We start from the raw sequence: 20110 nt of genomic DNA on the forward strand, positions 1-20110 counted from the left end.
CGCGTACACGAAACTTGTACAATAGAAAACTCGATTTGCTATTTCGATTTGAAACGTAAATTAATGCTCAATACAGGTGAGGGATTAAATTCGGAGTGATTTCGAGGGTCGTCTTGTATAAGAATTCTTAAAGATCGATTTTGAAGTGTGTGTAATGTATAACTTACATTACCTGACGACGAGTAAACGAGACGTGTGATGGTCATCGCACCAACTTCGCGGAAGATCCTGTGGGTAGATATACGAGCTCGGTTGCGTGGCGAGTACATAAAACGAGGTGAAATAAGATGATATAATATTGTATCTACAAGAAGCAGGTTTGTGTTTCGAGTAGTAGCGTGATACCGAACAACGCCGCGAGTTCAGACATTATAGGTACAAAGCTTTTGAATTAATGTCGGTTCATTGTTGGTTGATAATAAGGAAGGCGGGCAGGCAGCGCAGGAAGGGTATTCAGAGAAGCGTGTATACATAAATACCCGTGTATAGCGGGGTGTATAGATACGCTTTCGAATGCGCGTTGTACTACGTATAGGTAACGAACCTCTGGGAACATTCGTTCTCCGGTTATGCCGGGGTACAGGCTCGCCGTATTCAGCCGAGAAACCATCAAAGAAACATCAAAGCGTTAATAAATTGATCCCGCCTATCCGTGACTGAATTGCTTTTTGCATCGTTTAGGAGTATTATTAATCATATCATAAACTCGAGCTTCATGATACGTTGCAGTGCGGGGCCATCCATGGTCAGTTTTAACAACGCGATATCAAGGCAGTAACTCATATTAAACTGTCGTATATTCATGTCTTACGTCTACTAAAATCTCCCGTTTTTTTTACTTTCAATTACTTTTTTCAGGCTAGTCCTCAATTATTACAGGTACCTTGAAATTTTTTACTTTCATACGCGAGATCTTTACCGGGGGAAAAAAAAAACGGAGGCTCCTGCTGTACGAAGTATTTAGCGCTGTCTAATATAAGTATAACTGACGTCAAAGTCTTCGACGTTTTTCGATTAATCGGCTTACCCGTATTATCTCGTTTAAAAATTCAACAAGGGTGACTGAATAGGTAAGAGAGATTTCTAGTTCAGGATCTAACAGGATAAAGGTCTTCGCGCCACTTTCGCATCCTGATTCACACTGCAGCGCAGCTGCAGACGGTATAAATTTACGAAAATTGAAAGTGATAAGATCGATTTTAAACACGGGTGATGGATTACACAGCTCTTGCAGTGCGGAGGAGCAGTTCAGCGAGAATATAAGCAGCGGCAGCAGCAGCAGCAGCAGCAGCTCGATTAATGGCGTGTTTGGTAAGTTGCGAAGAGCGTATATAATGCAAGTTCACATTGCATATACATTATATATATATGTATACACACGCGCGTACAAGCGACGTTAAACCACGTGCGTATAATTATAATTGAAGGTAAAATTGCAGCAGCACACTTGCGTATACATAGATTAAGTTTACGTTATATGTACCCAAGTGATTTACACACACACACACACACACGCGCGCAGATATACACGTATTCCTACCTAGGTACGCGTGTTACACGGATTCAGGTACATGACTATACAGCCCATGTATACCTCTGCCATCTTTCGCCGTACATACGCACATATACACGTACGTGTATTATAGTCGCGGTTAATATATATCTTAGATATATAGTACGACCGCATGCGCAAGCCGGTAATTTAATGGTACTAAACATGCAGACGATTTGCATAATTACACACCGCGATAAATACTTATATATTTCTATACTCTCTCTCTTGTGATGCCCGGCCCGCCGCTTAAAATACTTACACGGAGAAGGAAGAAAACAAAATGGCGGTTCCATCCACAGCTCGCCCACGTAACCGACCATCTAACCACATTTCCACATTGTTACATACCTAGGCGGAGGTACAACGTACCTACGTCTCAAAGAAATATATCGACTTTGGACAGCTCGGCTGCGATATATATGCTCAAGTAAATAAAACTGACCGAGTAGTTGCGCGAGATACTTACGGAGATAAATAAATCTACACGGATATCTGGCTCAGCAGAAATTGCACACGTATATAATGAAATCTGATGATCGTTCTTCATCTACAACGATAGCTGTAAGAATACAAGACGTTTTTATAAACTTGGCACGGAGTGAGAAATTATACGTATAGGTATATATCACTCGGTGAAAACTTGGGTTATTAAATTATTATTTATTTTTAAATTACGCAACTTCGTTATTACATTCTTTCAAAATTTACCGCATGTTTTCTAATTTTACACGCACTTAACGTACCTGTGTCCCTCAGTTTCTTACGAATTTCGCTGGCATTGGACGGTTTAGTTATCAGACATTCCTTTTTGGCCCACTATCGAAATGTCAAATGATCAACACTCAACTACGTGTCCATCGCGATGAACATGAAAAAAAATCCATATCTCAGCCCAAACAATATAACAATTAAGCCCCGCACTGAGGAAAATTTCATTTGTTACAGTAACTAGAAAAATCGAGTAAAACAGGTATCGCTAGAAAAAACTGTTTGAATATTGTTGGTGTTAGGAAAAACGAGGTACGCCTAACCATTTTGCGCTACTGTCGATCTTTTTTTGGTTATTACAACGCAAAATCAGTTTCTGAGGTTTACTCTACTTTTTTAGTTAAACAAGGCTTAAACGTCAATTTATTCTTGCACAAGAATTGAATTTTCGCAACAGTTGCAAGAAAATATAGTAACACTGATCGTAATCAGAAAGAATAGTAACGGATACTAGACTTTCCGGTAACAGCTAGAAAACTAATTTTCATTTTGTACTTGCAAGTATATTTTTCGATTGTGGTAAGAAATGAAATCAGTCAAAGACCGAGCGGTAACCGGAAATAAAAATTTCTCTCAGTGCGAGATTGCGTTCGAAGTAAACAAAATTGATTGGGTAACAAGCTCGCTGCAGTGATGGGGGTGTTGCGTCGTACATATTTCGGCGGCAAATAACGGCTCGCAATTGGTGTACAATCACGGCAGAGGTATAAAACATAACAGTTCTGAACCAACGAGGTGAGGATATACGCATTTATATATTATAGTCGCGTGCAGACGCGGTAGCAACTGTGTGAATCAGGTATACGCATGTGTTTGTTTGAGTGATACTTGACGGATGAGGATGTGCGCATTCTTATTCAAGTCGATGATCCGCGGGGTGAAATCGGGCAGTGTGTAGTTTATCCTGACAACTAAATGACCGGTCGGTGTACCGATGTTAATGCCTTTTCAGCCGCGACGCCGATGCCGCCGTATTCTTACATCGACGCCCGGACCGTTCGAGACACATATTTCCGATCATGTTGCATATGATTTTAAAACTTGAACAATGACCGGTGGATCCACGGACTGAATGGATATTCAGAGGCCAGTCGTCGGTTCGTTATGCGAATCGTACCATCGGTCATCTCCTGCACTTTGTTAAACCCCCGAAGCGAAAGATTGATTGTCTGCGTGTATTTACACACTGTGTATAATATCGGTGGTCGGATATTCGTAATTGTAAATTTACGGAACGGATTTTGCTAGAAAAAGCATCGATTATCTTGGGCATATTCCAGTTGCAGGGAAAGAACACCTTGTGTCGTTGAATCAGACGATAAGCAGTCGTTACATCATTGTTTGCCTTGGTTAATTAAAGCGATGTCAGTTACCCGAATGTACTTCACTCCCCGTTTACAGCTCCGGTTACAGTAGCGGCCATATAGATAAGACGAAGTATCGTCAACTAGTTATACGATGTCTGAAGAACAGAATAGTGGGAAGATTAAGTGAGCGTCTCCTACGCGTCATTAAAATAGAAAACGTACGACTATGGGCCTGAGATTGTGAAATTTCCGTCTGCCGTTTAATCGTTGGAGATTTTTCACCAACTCACTTGCAACCGTGAAAGTGCAAATTCGAAATACGCGTATATGCGAGATGAAACTTACCTACTTCATGTTGGTTCGGGTTTTGTTTTCGGTTTGGATACCTGATGTATAGGGATGAGTGTAGCCCATGGCGCATCATGTGAGCTGGGCAGCTGCATCAGACATCCCCAATAATTTGAGCATCGCATTATGCATAGCGTGCGAGGCGTCGATGAAGAGAGGATCCCGACTATACACGGAAATCGATCCTCGATTCGATCCCCATTAACTGGCGGCTCGCGCGAAAGCGTAAGAGTTAAAGTTTCATATTTTCGACTGCAAATATGGTTGGTTTGGAAACAAGGATTCGTAAACATTCGCGATGCATATTGTTGCAAAGATTCCAAATTATTGTAAAATCGGTCTAGTTTTTTACCTTTACAATCCGGAAACACGTGGCGTCGATAAAGCATTTTCATTGGTGTAATTTATTTGCGTCTGTAATATTTATACATCGTAAGAATTTCCCTGGAAGTTGGCTTGCTGAAAAACGCTTTCACCGAGGATCCCAATTACTGCAGCCTCTTCGCGTTGACTGTTATTTATTAAAATACTGCCTACCTACTGATTTACTCGATGATGAATCGTCGAGCGTTTCCGAGTGCAAGCGACGTGAAGTGATCGCCGGAAACAGTCTCCCCTTCGTACGCTTCGGTCTCTTCCTTTCGTGCCGATAAAACTGACGAGTGAGTATAGCTGTTGTTGATTTGTCGAGTGGTCGTACCGAGCTGTAAAGATATTCGATGACGCGCCATGAGGTTTGCGGAGTCGAATAACTTCCGGAGCGAATCTTGAGAGTGACGAAGAATAGTCGGGTCGTTATTCGGTTATTCGTACGTAATATTTTCTCCTCTTTCTCCTTTCACGCAAATAACGATCGGCGATAAATTTTTGCCGATTTCGAAACGTCGGTTCAAGGAAGTGGTCGGATGTAGGAATGACGTTCGTATCCTGTTTCTCCTCTTGGTTTTTGACACGTTAAAACCGACATTCACGACCAGCGGGAGAGACGCATCGACGTCGAGTATCCGAAGCCTTAATTATAATAAGAAAACTTGAGTCTCGCCGCAAACTGCTCCCCTGAGGATGTGGTCGTCTTTGTTCATCTTGGTCACGCATTTCGCCATTCCTCGGACCTCCGATGTTCCGTTACCCGAATCCAACGCTATATCAGAATTCGATTGTCCGCCAAGTCGTCCCTGCAAGGAAAAGTGTCGCATATAAATATTCATCGACGTGTATCAGCATCGGCTTATCGTATCAAAGAGGAAAAATATCGGCGAGTAAAATCGAAGGACATTTGTAATACACGTCGCGCCGTGAGGTTTCCGCCGTTTTTCATCGAGGACGCAGAGTGGAGCGGCATCGGGGAAAGAGTGGCTTCGCTTACGATGACAGGCATATGTCAGTCGATGACAAACGCACGTAGCGTGCAAAAGTACGAACGAGTCGCATATGTGGGCAGAGAGTGCAGTATCAACATCGCGAGACCGCATAGGTGGCTGATTAAATGGATTGCAGGTAGTTGCCGGTGGTCGCCATACGCTGAATAGCGGACCCTCTGCACGTGCACCAAGCAGGATGATGTGTGCCCGTTCATGTCGGAGTGGAATACGGAACGCGAACACGGCGAACGCCTCTTCCTCTCGCACTAACAAGATATCCCCCTTCGACGTCGAGGTACGGAAAGGACGAACCCTCCTCCTCGATGCCCCGTTGCATCCTCCATGATCCCGCGCGCGGTGCGGTTGCTGCACGTGAAATTACTCCGCGTATTCTTTTCATCCTCCCTTTCCCTGTTTCACCGGTAGCCAGAAGGCCAGAACCCTCGATGCAGATTGTAGGTACTCCGGAGTCTCTAACTACGTGTAATCATTAACTTCTTATACCCAGCGACATCCATTTCCTCCATGTAAATTATACCGAGTATATAATATGCGACGACTCCCGCCTTTCTTACCCCGCTGCACATGTTACGACAATTAGTCATACGTGTCTACGCACACTGCTGAAAGATGACCAAGAAAACTCGAGCTTTTATCCGTATTTAAACGCGCCCGGGTGAACTATCCAGTCCCACGATTTCTCTAGTATGCGCACGGAGGAGAGAAGAAGAGCAGGTTTTACTCGACACGTCACAGTTTCTTGTAAAAAAAAAAAAAAAAAAAAAAAAAAAAAAAAAAAAAAAAAAAAAAAAAATACCCATGTGAACTATATTTTTCACCAAATGCTTCCCACGTGCGAATTTTCCTCGAAACGAAAAGATTCCTTTTCCTTTTTTTTCTTTTTGTTTTTGTTTTCTTTTAATATTGCTGCTTTTGTGGTCTAACGATAAGTACACGAATTTTTGTTCGCGTCCAATTATAAAAGAAATAATCCATCGATTGACGACTGCTACAATCTGTTGAAGAATATTTGACAATGTCACAAAGTATCTAACCCTAAACACTGGGTTGAGCAAACTGTGTTAAAGATGAAGTTAGATAAGGTTACAGATGTGTTGACTTAAAGTGAATTGGGCAATCCTGCACTAAGAAAGTAGTAATTAGTCTATTATGGGCAGTAAATCACCAGCAATTGCTACATAGTGCGCAGACCGAGCGAATGTGATAAAAGTTGAATTATTGTCCCTCTTACACGCGCGTGGCAGAATATCTAGTCCCAAATTTGATTATTCATCAATGGGGTGAATTAAGCGTACGTAGAAAAAAAATAAATAAATAAAAAAATAACGTGGGTACGAAATGACTGAAATTAACTCTCGTTAAAAAATGACTCAATGAAAATTACGGCTTCTGTTGTTATGTAGAAATTTTTAATTCTGTTTGTTTCGACCGATGACCTATCCGTTGCTTATATATATACATATATCTGCGCATTTTACGTCACGTCAGTGATTACATATAACAGTGGACAAGGAAAATTAATATTACCGAGTAACGCCGATAACGAGTCAAGTGTACAAACATCGTATCAGTGTTCGGTGCACTGAGAAACTCGTTTTTAAAAAATAACAAAATAGATTCCCTTAGTTTTAGTCCGAACGTGAAACGAAACGAAATGTGAGAATATAATTTTCACAGGTATACACATATAATACAGATAAATTAAATCCGTATGAACACAAGTTCAAGCATTGCTGGCCAATCGTTCTAAAAAGACATTTGACTTTAAAGTCGAGGCAATTTCGCGTGTGGAGTTGAATACGGAATTTCCAATACTTAAAGGTGAAAAATTACTCGTGCTTCCAGAATGAACGATGCGAATACTTTATCATAAAAAATAACCGTTATCCTTTGTGGTTTCTTGATATTTAATGAAAAAAATGGGGTTGCCAAACGTATCGAAGATCCATTAATCAACAAACGCGATTCGATTTCTGGGTCAATCGGCGGTTGACGGATGTGAGAATCGGCAACGTCGCTTCGCGGACATTTCTCAATGATTAATAGTTATCTGGTGTACGTCCCACTGTTAAACATATTTCGATCACTGTAAAACTGAGTAATCAATAAATTACAAACAACAACAACACCAACAACTTCTTTATTTTTTATGACTAAAATAGCGACAGATACGAGCTTATTTACGCTCGAACATCTTGCGTAGCATTTCACTGCTTGTGCTCGGACGTGCGATGTTGTAAAAGCTCTCTCCGACAACGTCGATCGAAATAGATTGTACCCATTTTTTTATTTTCAATCGGGTTCAATGTTCAAAATATAACCGATGTATTATTAGCTGAGAATTAAGGAGTTGTTGAGAATACACGACATTCGTTGTTAAAAAAATAGTGTCTAATATTAATGTGAAACAAGTACGTACGTTTTATGAAATTCATCGCTTGACTGGTGTCAAGCTCGTGTTACTTAGAACTGACAATGAATTAGCCGCGCGATAAGGCCGAGCGTCAAGTAAAGTAATCTCAAAAGTTGATGAATACTAAGAAAGCGCGTTTTTTCCCGGCGTCACATTTATACCAGAAACGTCGTACAATATGATTCGTACCGTGGCGACGATCCTCGGGAATTTATTCAGTTATCAGTCACTGTCCGTTGCTCGTCCGGTTAACTTCAGCCGCCTGCATCTGCAACAATGAAAGACAAAAGGTATAAAAATACTGACATCATAAACCGCGGGATATTTTTTAATTGTACAATTCTACTCGCGAATCGTCGTGAAATTACGCAAATTCTATTGTTTATCAGTTTTGGCATCGGTCGAATTTATACTTGGAAATATGTCAGTTGATTTACTTGTCGTAAAAGTTATCGGCGGCAATTAGTGGTGCATTTAATTCTTTCTGTGTACGATTCATTGTTTTTTCTTTTTTTTTTTTAATTGCAGAGGAAAATTATAAAAGGCTCTGAGTGGCATTTTTTCTTCCAGATAATATTTGTTGTTTTTTTTTTTTTAGAGAAAATTTTGGCCTTCGCATACGCATACTTTCTAAGAAGAATTATTTTTTTGAAAAGAAAATGGCACTTACAGCCTTCTTCAATTCTTCTTTACAATTTATAATTAGTACCGCGGTATCACAGTTATTTCACTTGTAACATCGCAATGAGTGCAAAGCAAATATTGAGATCCCATCGTCGTGTTGTGATCAAAAATCATACTTCAAATTATAGAAACGGTACGAGGTTTTTAAGATTTTTAAAAATAGCATTCTCAGAATTGGTTTTTTGATTTGTTAAGATCTCACACGTGGTACAAAAAAATCTGAAAAGAAAAGCCGAGACCCTTTTGAACCAGCAAGAACATCATACTACATGGGCTGCCAATTTGACATGGAATGCCCCATATAAACCAATTACTCAGTGACCTTTCACTGATATTTCCCTGATTTTATCGAGTGATGTACTTATAACGATCGTAATAGTACACTGAGAAAAATTTCATTTTTTATAGTAACTAGAAAAACTTAGTAAAACAGGTATGGTTAAAAAAAACTGTTTGAGTGTTGTTGGAGTGACGAAAAACGAGGGACGCGTAACCATTTTGCGCTATTGTCGATCCTTTTTTGGTAATTGCAACGCAACATCAGTTTCTACGGTTTACTCTACTTTTTTAACTAAACAAGGCTTTAACGTCAAATTATCGTTGCACGAGCATTAAATTTTCGCAACAGTTGCAAGAAAATATAGAAACAGTGATCGTAATCAGAGAGAATAGCAACGGATACTAGACTGTCCGTTAACAGCTACAAAACTAATTTTAATTTTCTACCTAGAACTATATTTTTCGATTATGGTAAAAAATGAAAATAGTTAAGGACTGAGCGGTAACCGGAAATAAAAATTTCTCTCAGTGCACGATGACTAAAATTTTCCCAATTCCTTCAGCTGTCCGTGGTGGAATCACGTCGAGGCTGGGCCTCCGGATTTGATGTTGAAAATTGGCGAGGCCTACAGCCAAGATCCGAATACCGATAAGGTTGATCTCAGCGCGGGTGTTTATCGGGACGAATTGGGGCAACCATGGGTGCTGCCGTGCGTTCGTCAGGTAATCCGGAAGGCTAATTTCCTCTGTAATTACCGATAACAGTCGGTTTTACTTATCACAGAAAGCTCCATCATTTACGGCCGTGATCTATCGAGACACGGCGAGGTAATCAAAACGTGTCGCCATGTTATCTGTGCGCGTGATTTTCAGGCAGAGAAAAAAATCGCCGAAAAAAAACTCCACAAGGAATACCTTCCCATTGACGGTTCCGCGGACTTCTGTTTAAACAGCGTCAAGCTGGTGTTGGGAGATGATTCCGAGCTGATAAAGCAGGGGCGAGTAAGCGGTGATATTTATTTTATTAAGGGGGCGAGGATATCGATCTGAAGAATGAGAATGGATTTTAAAGGGTTATAATTAGTCAGGAGGCCGAAAAAACGCGATTTTCAAAGGATTCTTTATGAAGAGACGTTTCAATTTTTTATTATAAAAATTTATACACGTACTGGGGTAACATTGAGCTTCGTTCTCATATTTTTTATTTCTAAACATATACAACGACTTTCATAGCTGATATAACCGATCTTCGGGAGCACCTCTAAAAAAAGGTGTCTTGCGGTGAGCGAGATATCTTTGGAATGGATCATCCGATGAAAAAAACAAAAAAGATTCAGTCAATACAAGGTAGTACCTGGTCTTTGATCGAAGGAACAAGCAAAATATTAATTTTTAACAAAACGGCGACTTTTAAAATAAAAATTGCGATTTTTCATAAAAACTTTCGTCTCAGCTTGATTACAAAACGGAAAATATTTACTGGCGAAAAAAATCCTTCGATCAAGGACTGAAAAATATATTCATAAAGCTTGTGTAAAAATTTGAGACTGATCGGTTTAGCCGTTTTCGAAAAATCTTGCTCACCGACTTTGAAAACATTAGTTTTGAGAAAAACGCGACCAAAGTTTCAAATTCAAACGAGCGCGTAACTTGGAGAAATTTTCTGTGCATATACTTGAATATTTGTACGTTATGAAATTGGAATTACAAAAAAAAAAAAAAATACGAATTTTGATGGATCCTGACTAGGTATAACTTTTTAAAACTGTTTCTTGACTCCGTTGCGAAGCGGTAATATTTTTACCACACAACATCGATTTTCATTTATCCAGATTGCGGCGGTACAAGGAGTTGCCGGTATCGGAGCACTTCGCGTATGGTTGGAATTTTTTTCAAAATTTCACAGAGGCCCGAATGAGGTCTGGATCAGCGATCCAAGCTACGCTGCTCACGCGCCGATATTGGAGCATCTTGGACCGGTGAAAATGTACCGGTATTACAATTACGAAAAGAAATGCTTCGACTACGAGGGAGTTCTTCAAGACATATCGGTAACCGCATAGTCGTCAGCATTACGAAGATAGTTGCTCAATAAATAAATGACGAAATCGTTTTATCACAAATTTCATAAAAGTATGAAAGTTTATTTCTCCCGCTGTTACAAGTAAGCGGAAACAAAAACGAAGCAAAGCTCTCGGATGAGTATAATAAGTCAGGTGCGGTTACCCGCCGTTTTAGAAATGTGGAAATTTTTACCCCGAGACGAGAATATCCCAATTTTTCATTTGCAGAATATGCCCGAAGGGTCGATTATCCTGCTTCATCCGTCCGCGCACAACCCCAGCGGTGTGGATCCGAGCCCGGAACAATGGGCGGGAATTTCAAGGGCGATAAAAAAGGGGCGATTATTTCCACTGATCGATATGGCGTACCAGGGCTTGGCAAGTGGTAATAAGGAACATTGGATGCTTAAAAAAGTAACACCCAGTTTCTGACAGTTCAAAGTTTGAAAAACAAAATCCTCGTTCTTCGTGCTCCAGGCGACCTGGATGAGGACGCTACTTCCGTCAGGATTTTCGCTCGCGATGGCCACCAATTCGCACTCGTGCAGACCTATTCCAAGAACCTGGGACTTTACGGTGAGACAAGACATCGAATAAACTTCCCTAGACAGAAGCTTTCGAACCTTCCGTTCGACCCGTTGCACCAATACGAAGTGAACTTTTACCGTGATTCCACTCTCTCCAACATCAGGGCTGATTGATGTTTTCTCAAAAATCCAGGGGAACGCGTCGGTTCCTTGAGCTTTGTCACTGCCAGTGCGGATGAAGCTGCCAGAGTGAGATCCCAGCTGAAGATCATCATTCGTACGATGTACTCCTGTCCCCCTGTAAACGGTGTACGGATTGCGAACGAGATCTTCATCGATCCAGATCTAAAAAGGCAGTGGATCAAGGACCTGAAGACTATGACAGACAGGATAAACTCCATTCGAAAGGCACTCAAGAATGAGTTGGATAAAACCGGCACGAAACTTAACTGGGATCACGTTACCAATCAGATTGGAATGTTTTGTTTCACGGGAATGACTCCGGAACAGGTAATTGAGCAAGTTTGTGTACCCAAACAAAATACGATCCATTGGTATTTTTTCTTCCCATGATCGTTCCTTTAACCGGTTTAGAGATGTTGCTTTGGTTCTGTCTCTGAAACGGACTTCGGATCCTCTCAGTCGCCTTATACACCCGATCAATGAAACCGCACCGTTTTTTTATTTCATTTTTTTTCAGGTCAAAAGAATGAGGGAGAAGTACAGTGTTTACGCATCGACAGACGGCCGGATATGTATGGCCGGTGTTAATTCCAGAAATGTTGAACTCGTTGCCAGAGCATTGCACGATGCTACAAAGTGAGGTCATTACGGCTGCTGCAGCTTGTAGAAGAATTTTAACAAAGATTTTGGGATTCACTGATATTATTATCTCCATGGATATGTACGGGCGTATTATAATGTGTCGCGACAATAATTGGAAGGCGAATGAATAGAAAAAAAAAATTTGTGTGCAAAACACCATTGCAATATACAAATGTTTAATTTTCCACTCGCACAAATGTCGCACTCGATTACATGCAATCTGCAGACTATTTCGCACGGACTAGATTCATCTACGTCGGATACAGTCTGAAAGAAATTTCTGATTCCGATGATCTCAGGATTCCGTCGACACTCCACCCCAAAGCAGACTCCGACCTCCATTAGGGGCTGAACAAATAGCTTTTTTACGGTCCCGAAGTGTTTTGCCACCGAACAGGAGAAACCTCGAGATAAAATCTTGGCTTCTGGGGTGAAGGAGCCCTTTGTCTTTTCCCGATTCGTTTTCCTTCCATTGTGTACATATATATATATATTTATTTTTTCTATTATTTGTCAAGAAAGTTGCGTTAAGGGAAGAAACAGAATAGAATTGCCGTATCATTTTGCTACTGGCGGTACAAACGGCGCGCCTTTTCAAACACGCTGTATTCACGATCGAAATTTTTTAGTCCTGTGGTATTCGAATCAATTGACAAGTGTGCAGGTAGCTGAGTAATTGTTTTCAAAGAATCATGTCACACCCTTACGCGACGCGAGCTGGTGGCGGGTACAACGGGAGAGGCGTCAAATGCTTTATCGGTCATTAAATTAATTAGATTACCCACACTGCAGCCGGCGATGATAAATTAAAAAGCTGACGTTTATGGCCTCCTTTGTATCTTCGACGAAAAGACGGCCTCCTGGCCCGCTACTCAGGTACGGCAATGTATACCTACATCGCCCCCCCCCCCTCTCCCTCTCCCTATCCATCGGCAGGTATAGTAATCCTAAAATAGTGTAAAATACTGTTCTTAGCTCTTTAGACACGCTGCATTTTTTATCCTATTTTCTCTAACGTATTCTTGTTACTCAAAGGACGTAACCTCGATAATTAAACCGATTTTCTTTCTCACGTATCCGACCACTTGACGCAGCTTAAGGTAAATTACCTTCGCAGTATGTATCGCTTAACTTTATAACCACGTCTACTCAATATGCTACACCTGTTTAATAAATCGCTTAACACATCACATTGTTACCGGATCGTTACAGATTCAGGCACAGACTTGCCGATTTTAGATCATTTCCACTTGACGATAATATTTTTTAGACATTTACATCGCATTACAGTTACATGCCGATCTCGGTATTCATTGAATCAATAAACGGTAGATTATACTCAAAGTCGCTCATTTTCTGTAACCGATTGCCGATTTATATTGTTACTGTTTAAGGTAAATTACCTTCTCAATATGTATCGCTTAGCTGTACTTGTTTAATAAATCGTTAAATACGTCAAATTGTTATTAGATCATGAAGGATTTATGCATCGACTTGCCGATTTCCGGTTACTTACAATTGACGACGATATTTTTTTAAGACCATTTACCGATACTCACGATCTCAGTATTCATAAAATAAATAAACAGTAGATTACGCTCAAAATCGCTAATTTTCTATCACCGATTTCCGATTTATATTGTTACTATTTCGATATTAGGATTTTATAACATTTATAGATACACGTGTCTTCATATTGCTCGAGTCAATCACCGTTCGGTTCCAATGAGATTGTACCCGAAATTGGTAATTTTTGTTATTACCGATCGCTGTTTTCTGATGACACTTGCCACTTGATGGAGATTTTGTTAGTTGGATACCCGCCACTATATGCTGACATAATTTCACCAAAACTTGAATAGTCCCGACCACCGATTCCGCTGGTATTCCCTGCATTATTGGAAGCAAATGACGTACATATATCCTTCGATGAATAATCATTGTCCGAAAGGTGATGATCAAATTGGGAAAAAAATTATACGTCGGTGGTGCGAAGCGCCGATTTTCCGTCGGTGTTATCCATTGCCGGGTGGAGGGCCTTTCAGGCGTAGAGGAACGTGTACAAAGGAAACTCGAAGGTGTGAAAGGTGTGAAAGGTTCGGCCCCCCAGGTGGCGGAGACCTAATCGCGGGCAGGCGGAAAACAAGTGTGATGAGTTGCCGGTTTTTCGGGTACGGGGGATCGGTGCGACTAAGAAAGGTGCCCGCCTTCCGAAAACTCTCTTATACGCCCCCAGCTTTTTATTTAATAACATTAAACTGCAGCGTGCAGCATGGACGAGTCGAGCGGCGTACCGATTTCGCCGTATCGAGTGTCACGTGGTCGAATTTCCGACGAGATTTTACAAGGAAACGTTAACAAACGTATCTGTAGATAACAAGCGGAGTAAAATAAAAGTATGATCGATTTTCAACCAATTTTAGACATCAATTTTACCGAATAATCGTCAACTGTTTAGTCCGAATGCAAAACAGGCGTTCAACTTTCTAAGCGTAAGAAATATTTATTAACTTTTTGTTCGAATATCCGGTTCTAAACGTGCTTCTAATTGCATGAATTTTTTTCGGATTATTTTTATAAATCCTCGTACGACCGGCGCGCTCTAATTAGTTTAATAAATCGACACGCTTAGAGAGGCAGAGCGCAGTTATAAACAAGTAAAACGGTGTCTTACCAAGACTGTAATAATTGGTCTCGGCAGTTTCGAGAGCGTAATCTGCGCCGATCTAAAATTTTCACGAGCACAAACGCACAGTTGTACATATAATACAATATAACAGACGATTTTTTTTCTTGCTTTTATATCAGATGATTATATTAATACGGCCAAAGAACACCTCGTATCTTACACGTATGTATTCCCATATCTACTACCCGGTATTCATAAATACACATGCCTGCAATAAATATGAGAAATATACTTTACCGCAGCTGCCGTATAAACGAGACAGATGAAATCTCGATCTACGAAATAGCAAAATGAGGCTTAGAAATTAATGTAAATTACACACAAGCAGGCTACTGGTTATGCAGATCAGAACGCGGCTGCCGCGATCTGTCGTTTCTGTGTCGGCTCTTTTCCGCTAAGACTTTTGCGAGTAAAAGAGCGCCCGCACGATTTGACTACCGATCCCCCCCCCCCCTTCCCTGTCATAGTCTGTGCAAGAAAAAAAACAACAAAAAAAAAAAAAAAAACGGACTGAACCGATTTCGAGTTGAGGTTATTTTGATCTCGTACAGATTAATCAGAGCGTTTTTACATGGAACTGTAAATATTTATTATCGCGGGAGATAAGAGGGGAAAAAAAAAAAACAAGCAGAATGCAAGCGAAACGTGAAAGCCTTTCATAGCCAAATCAAAGTTTGCGGTGAAAAATGTTAGTCAAATAAAAATCTGCTCCTGGTTCTTATTCGGCGAGAAATCGGCGGTGCCGATTTACGTGTTGCTAATGGCTGGTATAATGAATTTTCGGTTATGCGGGTTGTAGGTATGTGTAACGTATATATGTATATTTAGATGTGAAGGCTTGTGTGCCAATAAAATTGTGGAATCGATTTCACCGCAGTGTGGATTAGTGTGAGGAACGCTTAACGCGACTACGGGGGAATGGGAGAACGCGGAGGTGCCGCAGCGGAGAAGATCGGTATAAGAAACGACTTGCGAGAGCCACCGCACTAAACAGACGCACCACGTATAATTTATGAATTATTATTTTGTAGTATAATGTCTGCCGAGCTCGCTTGCTCGTTCAACTCTCCCCGTACCCTACCTACACATCTTTGCCGCGGCAAAGAACAGGCGCGAGAGAGACGAGCCGAGAGGGAGAGAGAAATCGACGGACTGGCAGTGGCGTACATGCTTCGTTCCATCCTCACGAAAAAAAAAAAAAACACATCTCACCTCACGCCAAATCCTTCGCGGACTTTGTCTTGGCAATATAGAAAAAAAAACATTGTAAATATAAGATGTATATACACAAGTATCAAAAAAAAATCACTCAATAACGATTCGTAAACTCTGTAATTAGTCGTCGGAATTGGATACACAAGAATTGAGTCTAATTAATTATGACCTTCGTACCTGTCTGTGGATGTGGACTATAAACGAAAGAAAAAAAATCGGTCATCGTGAAGGCTTAAGAAGAAATCGGCGACAAATCGTTGAGGAAAAGCCTCAATTTTATTTAATTTTTTACGATTTTATTGAGTACGTTATATCCGGTTATGAATAATTATTTTTAAAAATTGAACGCTTACCGATTTTCTTAGCACAACGGAAATGTGTAAAAGAGAACATCAGCAAATGTTCATAAGATCCTGGAATTTTCAGTTTGAAGGAATTCGACAAAGGTTGGATAAAAAATGTCAATTTCCGAAGTGAAAACCACAGCTGCGGTGGATCAAAAGGATGATCGGTGCTTACGGATGGATGGAGGGATAAAAAATCGTCAGGGGATCGATTCCCCGGGATATGACGCCGCTGCGGGTGCTTCGGCAACGAGGCATGGACCGGGCCTGGGGTATCCTATAATCACGAGTAACTCAGCCACATTTGCGTTGATCCGACACCTTAAAGATAGCATTTAGCGGCCCCTTTCATCTCCGCGGCAAACAAACCAATTTATACCACAGGCCGCTTTGTGCTCGGGGAGGGCGTGCCCGAAGCCCGAACTACGAGAGCCTCTTCTTCGTCGACCGGGGGAGGATCTTCCTCCTTTTACTCGGCCAAACGCGCCTCCGTGGCTTCGACGATCATACCTAGACACACGTATGCGGACGGAGCTGACCCACGTTTACATGCATCAACAGCGTCAACCCGATAGTCTTGAAAAATATCCAAAGCCTTGCTATTCGTGCTGCAAAGCCCATGAGACATTAGCAGACCACACTTCGTGCCGATTCTTTGGGACCCGAAGTTGACAAGCTTGTGCGTCACGCAAATTTGTTCCATGTGACACAGTCTCGAGTATTTTTCTTCGTAATCATTGCCGATTTTTTGGCGATTCGTCAAGATCGGTATCGATAACAACTAACCGATGATGACTGAAACTTTTTTAAAGTCAAAAACTTGCGACGGTCCAGAATTTCGAACAACACCGCTCATGATCGGTAATAAATCGGCGAGAAATGACATTCGTTCACACTTCAAGTCCAGGTTCAACTCCGAAATTAAGGCCAAGCAGTTTTCTGTAAGACCGAGTTACGAGGATCCGACGTCTAGCTAATCACCGATGTACGATCCTGTACGATCCTTATATGAATTTTGGTGCCACGATGTCGTATTCAAGGATTAGCATGCGCGGTATTCAGCCCGACGTCCTACCGTAAACCAAAAATAATCCGTGAACGGTATTCGGTTAAATAAATATCTCCAAAAGTTTTTTGTTTCTCCTTTCACTTTGGTTCGGCCCGTTTTTTCACCCCGTTAATGTGTGTAGTTATGTTTTATCCACAAAACTGACTCGGGAACGAGGTAATGGAAGGGAGTCATGGTTAGATATGGGAAAAAACGTTGTATCCGACACGATTTCGTCCTTTTCTTCTTCTTCTTCTTCGGTTTCTCCTTCTCTCCTCCTCTCGGGGTGAGGAACGAGCGGTTTTCGGGTTCTGCCATAACGCTCGGTCCACCTAGTATGCATCCTGCACACTTAGCCTCGCGCACAGATTCGGCCGTTCCACTAACTCCACAACAAATTGGGAGTGGCGGCCCTCCGAGGCACGGCATGGCGAGGCAACCAACCACTTTAAGGCCGTATAAGCCCTTTCTTGTTTCCCGACGCTACCATACACGTACACCACGCCGCGTCCAAGGCGAAGAGTGAGGTTTACGAGGCGTTCGGAATTGTTGAAATATCTCTGCAGGGAGAGCACCGATGCCGATCCTGACGGGGAGCAGAACCGCGAAGAAGAGGATCCACCTCACACCCTTCCTGCGCAGGAGCGGCAAGGCTCGTTCGGAGATCGGTAATAGTGCTCGACGAACTAACTGTCGGACGATCAAGACTTTTCTAAAGTCGTCAGCTTGGCCAAGGTATTCAATTGTATACTCGGCTGATCGATCTTTTACAGAAATTATGAAAAAATTTATTGCGGAATATAAAGCGTTGAGAGGAATCCCAAAAAAGATTTTTTAATTGACCCGATTTCACCTGCGGTGAAGTCTTGAGGATACCGGTTTAATCGCTGTAAGATCGATCTTAGGAAACTATTCTTGTACAACCGAAGTAAGTATCGGAGATAATTACATATCCAGACGATTCGATCACGGTGAGGAGATCGGTTCGTCTCTCGCCTGCCATGAAATCACTTTCGCGCATTAAACCAAAGTCAAATATATATTGACGTTAATTGGTAAATTAACCGATTCTCCTCTTTTCCTATAGTATATGCTGGTACATACGGTTATGGGTATATGGAAGGAGGGATGGAGTTCCAGCTAGCGGCGGGAATTGCGTGTCGATGATTTGGCTCCGTTTTATCGTCTAAATTACATTCGGTTTGAAAGCATCCTCTTGATATTCATTCACAAGTCATTCGGAGAATATAATCGCATGTATGTAGCCTCGCTGAAAGATCGGTTGGGAAATCGACGTGGCCGGTTTGAATGCGTCGGGAATACATGTATTTCTTCACAAATTGGCCGTAAAATCGGTTAAGAAATCGGTAGTTGAAAGAAAAAACCTGTGTATTCGATATCAATTATTAGGTATATAACGATGTCCATCAGAATCGATTTATGACTAATCTAATTGATCAAATACTTACTATGGAACCCGTGCCATTTTGAAAAATTCGAGATTTCTTGAAGATTGAACATATATTTTCACCGGCCAGAGGGTTGGTCCCTTGACTCGAATATTTGAGAGCCGGTGAAGAATCCGCAGCTTGGTTTCGCCGGCAAGCGTTCGTCGAACCCGTTTCTAATTTCATTTCCGATCAGTTCGGGTGGATCGGACCTGTTGCAACCGATCCTCGGATCGGCGATACTGTCCGAATGTTGGCGAAGTTTGCCGACGGTGAAGCGAAGCGAACATAGAATGCTTGCGTCAGTCCCGTCGCGGGGTGGTCTTCGCTCTTTCCAAAAGAAATGGGACCGCGGGAGAGAGCGAGAGAGAGAGGTCCGAAGGATCGTCAGTCACGGGCCCAATTTCAAATCGATTAGCCCGCCGAACTGCGGGAAATATAAGGGAATGAATAGTGGGTCCCGGCGAGAGAAGGACAGAGGGTGACCATCTTCAAGGTGAAGAGTCTACCAAACTGTACCAGGGTCACGGTTGCCTACCGAGGTATACACCGCAAGGATCCGAAGTGAAAAACTGCTTGTCGGTGGTCTCTGGGAATTTCTTTGCGAAGCATTGTTTGCTCGGCTCAAAACCGGGCCCCCCACTATCCACGAACCGTACAAATATCGGTGTATGTGTATGGATCTATTTATTTACCTCTGTATTATACGTTTACAAATATTTGTTTGTAAGTAGTTTCATTCTTTTGTCGTGGTCGATGCTCCAGCTACGCACAGGACAGGATTGTCACAGATATTCTAAAATCGTTATGCCGATTGGAAAGCCTGAAGTTAACTCCTGGAGTTCCCAACAATAAGCTGCGGTTCGACCACCCCTCCGCACGCGACGTTGCAGTCAACGACACTCCTCGTGTAATCCGATTTACGCCGATTTTATGCTTTTGCGATTTTAGCCGCTTTTAAACAGCTGACTCGCCGGGTTAAACATGCTTGAATAATCGCACTTCAATTTGTGGATAGATAAGGAGTCGGTTGGAAGAGAAATCGGTTGAAAATCGGTGGAAAAATCGGCAAAGAAACGATGTGTGGATTGAAGTTTCGACTTTGTAACGAGGGTTCGATAAGCGGCGGAGCGAGCTTGACGTGTGAAAAAATCGGCAGTATAAAATACCGATGCATGCATAAAATCCGGTTCAACGACGCAATGACAAAGCGAA

General features: G+C 41.7%; 1 protein-coding gene and 1 long non-coding RNA gene across 3 annotated transcripts; one reads left to right on the forward strand and one right to left on the reverse strand.

Annotated features, from left to right (window-relative positions):
* Positions 1 to 4355: 4355 nt before the first annotated feature.
* Positions 4356 to 7890, reverse strand: LOC124294386. Its single transcript, XR_006904293.1, has 2 exons — positions 7780 to 7890; positions 4356 to 5153 (listed from the first exon to the last, which is right to left on the reverse strand). It is a non-coding gene; the product is annotated as an uncharacterized LOC124294386 (long non-coding RNA).
* Positions 7574 to 13341, forward strand: LOC107220357 (aspartate aminotransferase, mitochondrial). 2 transcript variants are annotated; one of them, XM_046739337.1, is made up of 8 exons: positions 7574 to 7771; positions 9300 to 9459; positions 9610 to 9738; positions 10569 to 10787; positions 11028 to 11184; positions 11277 to 11375; positions 11520 to 11836; positions 12027 to 13341. In XM_046739337.1, the coding sequence occupies exons 2-8, from the start codon at positions 9343 to 9345 to the stop codon at positions 12147 to 12149; spliced, it is 1161 nt and encodes a 386-aa protein (XP_046595293.1). In that variant the 5' UTR covers positions 7574 to 7771; positions 9300 to 9342; the 3' UTR covers positions 12150 to 13341. The 2 variants fall into 2 exon arrangements, with proteins under 2 accessions (XP_046595293.1, XP_015514408.1); XM_015658922.2 differs by lacking the exon at positions 7574 to 7771 and adding an exon at positions 7868 to 8063.
* The last annotated feature ends 6769 nt before the right edge of the window (positions 13342 to 20110 follow it).

This window comes from Neodiprion lecontei, chromosome 5 (genome assembly GCF_021901455.1).
Source record: "Neodiprion lecontei isolate iyNeoLeco1 chromosome 5, iyNeoLeco1.1, whole genome shotgun sequence".
In the NCBI taxonomy this organism is placed as follows: Eukaryota; Metazoa; Arthropoda; class Insecta; order Hymenoptera; family Diprionidae; genus Neodiprion; species Neodiprion lecontei.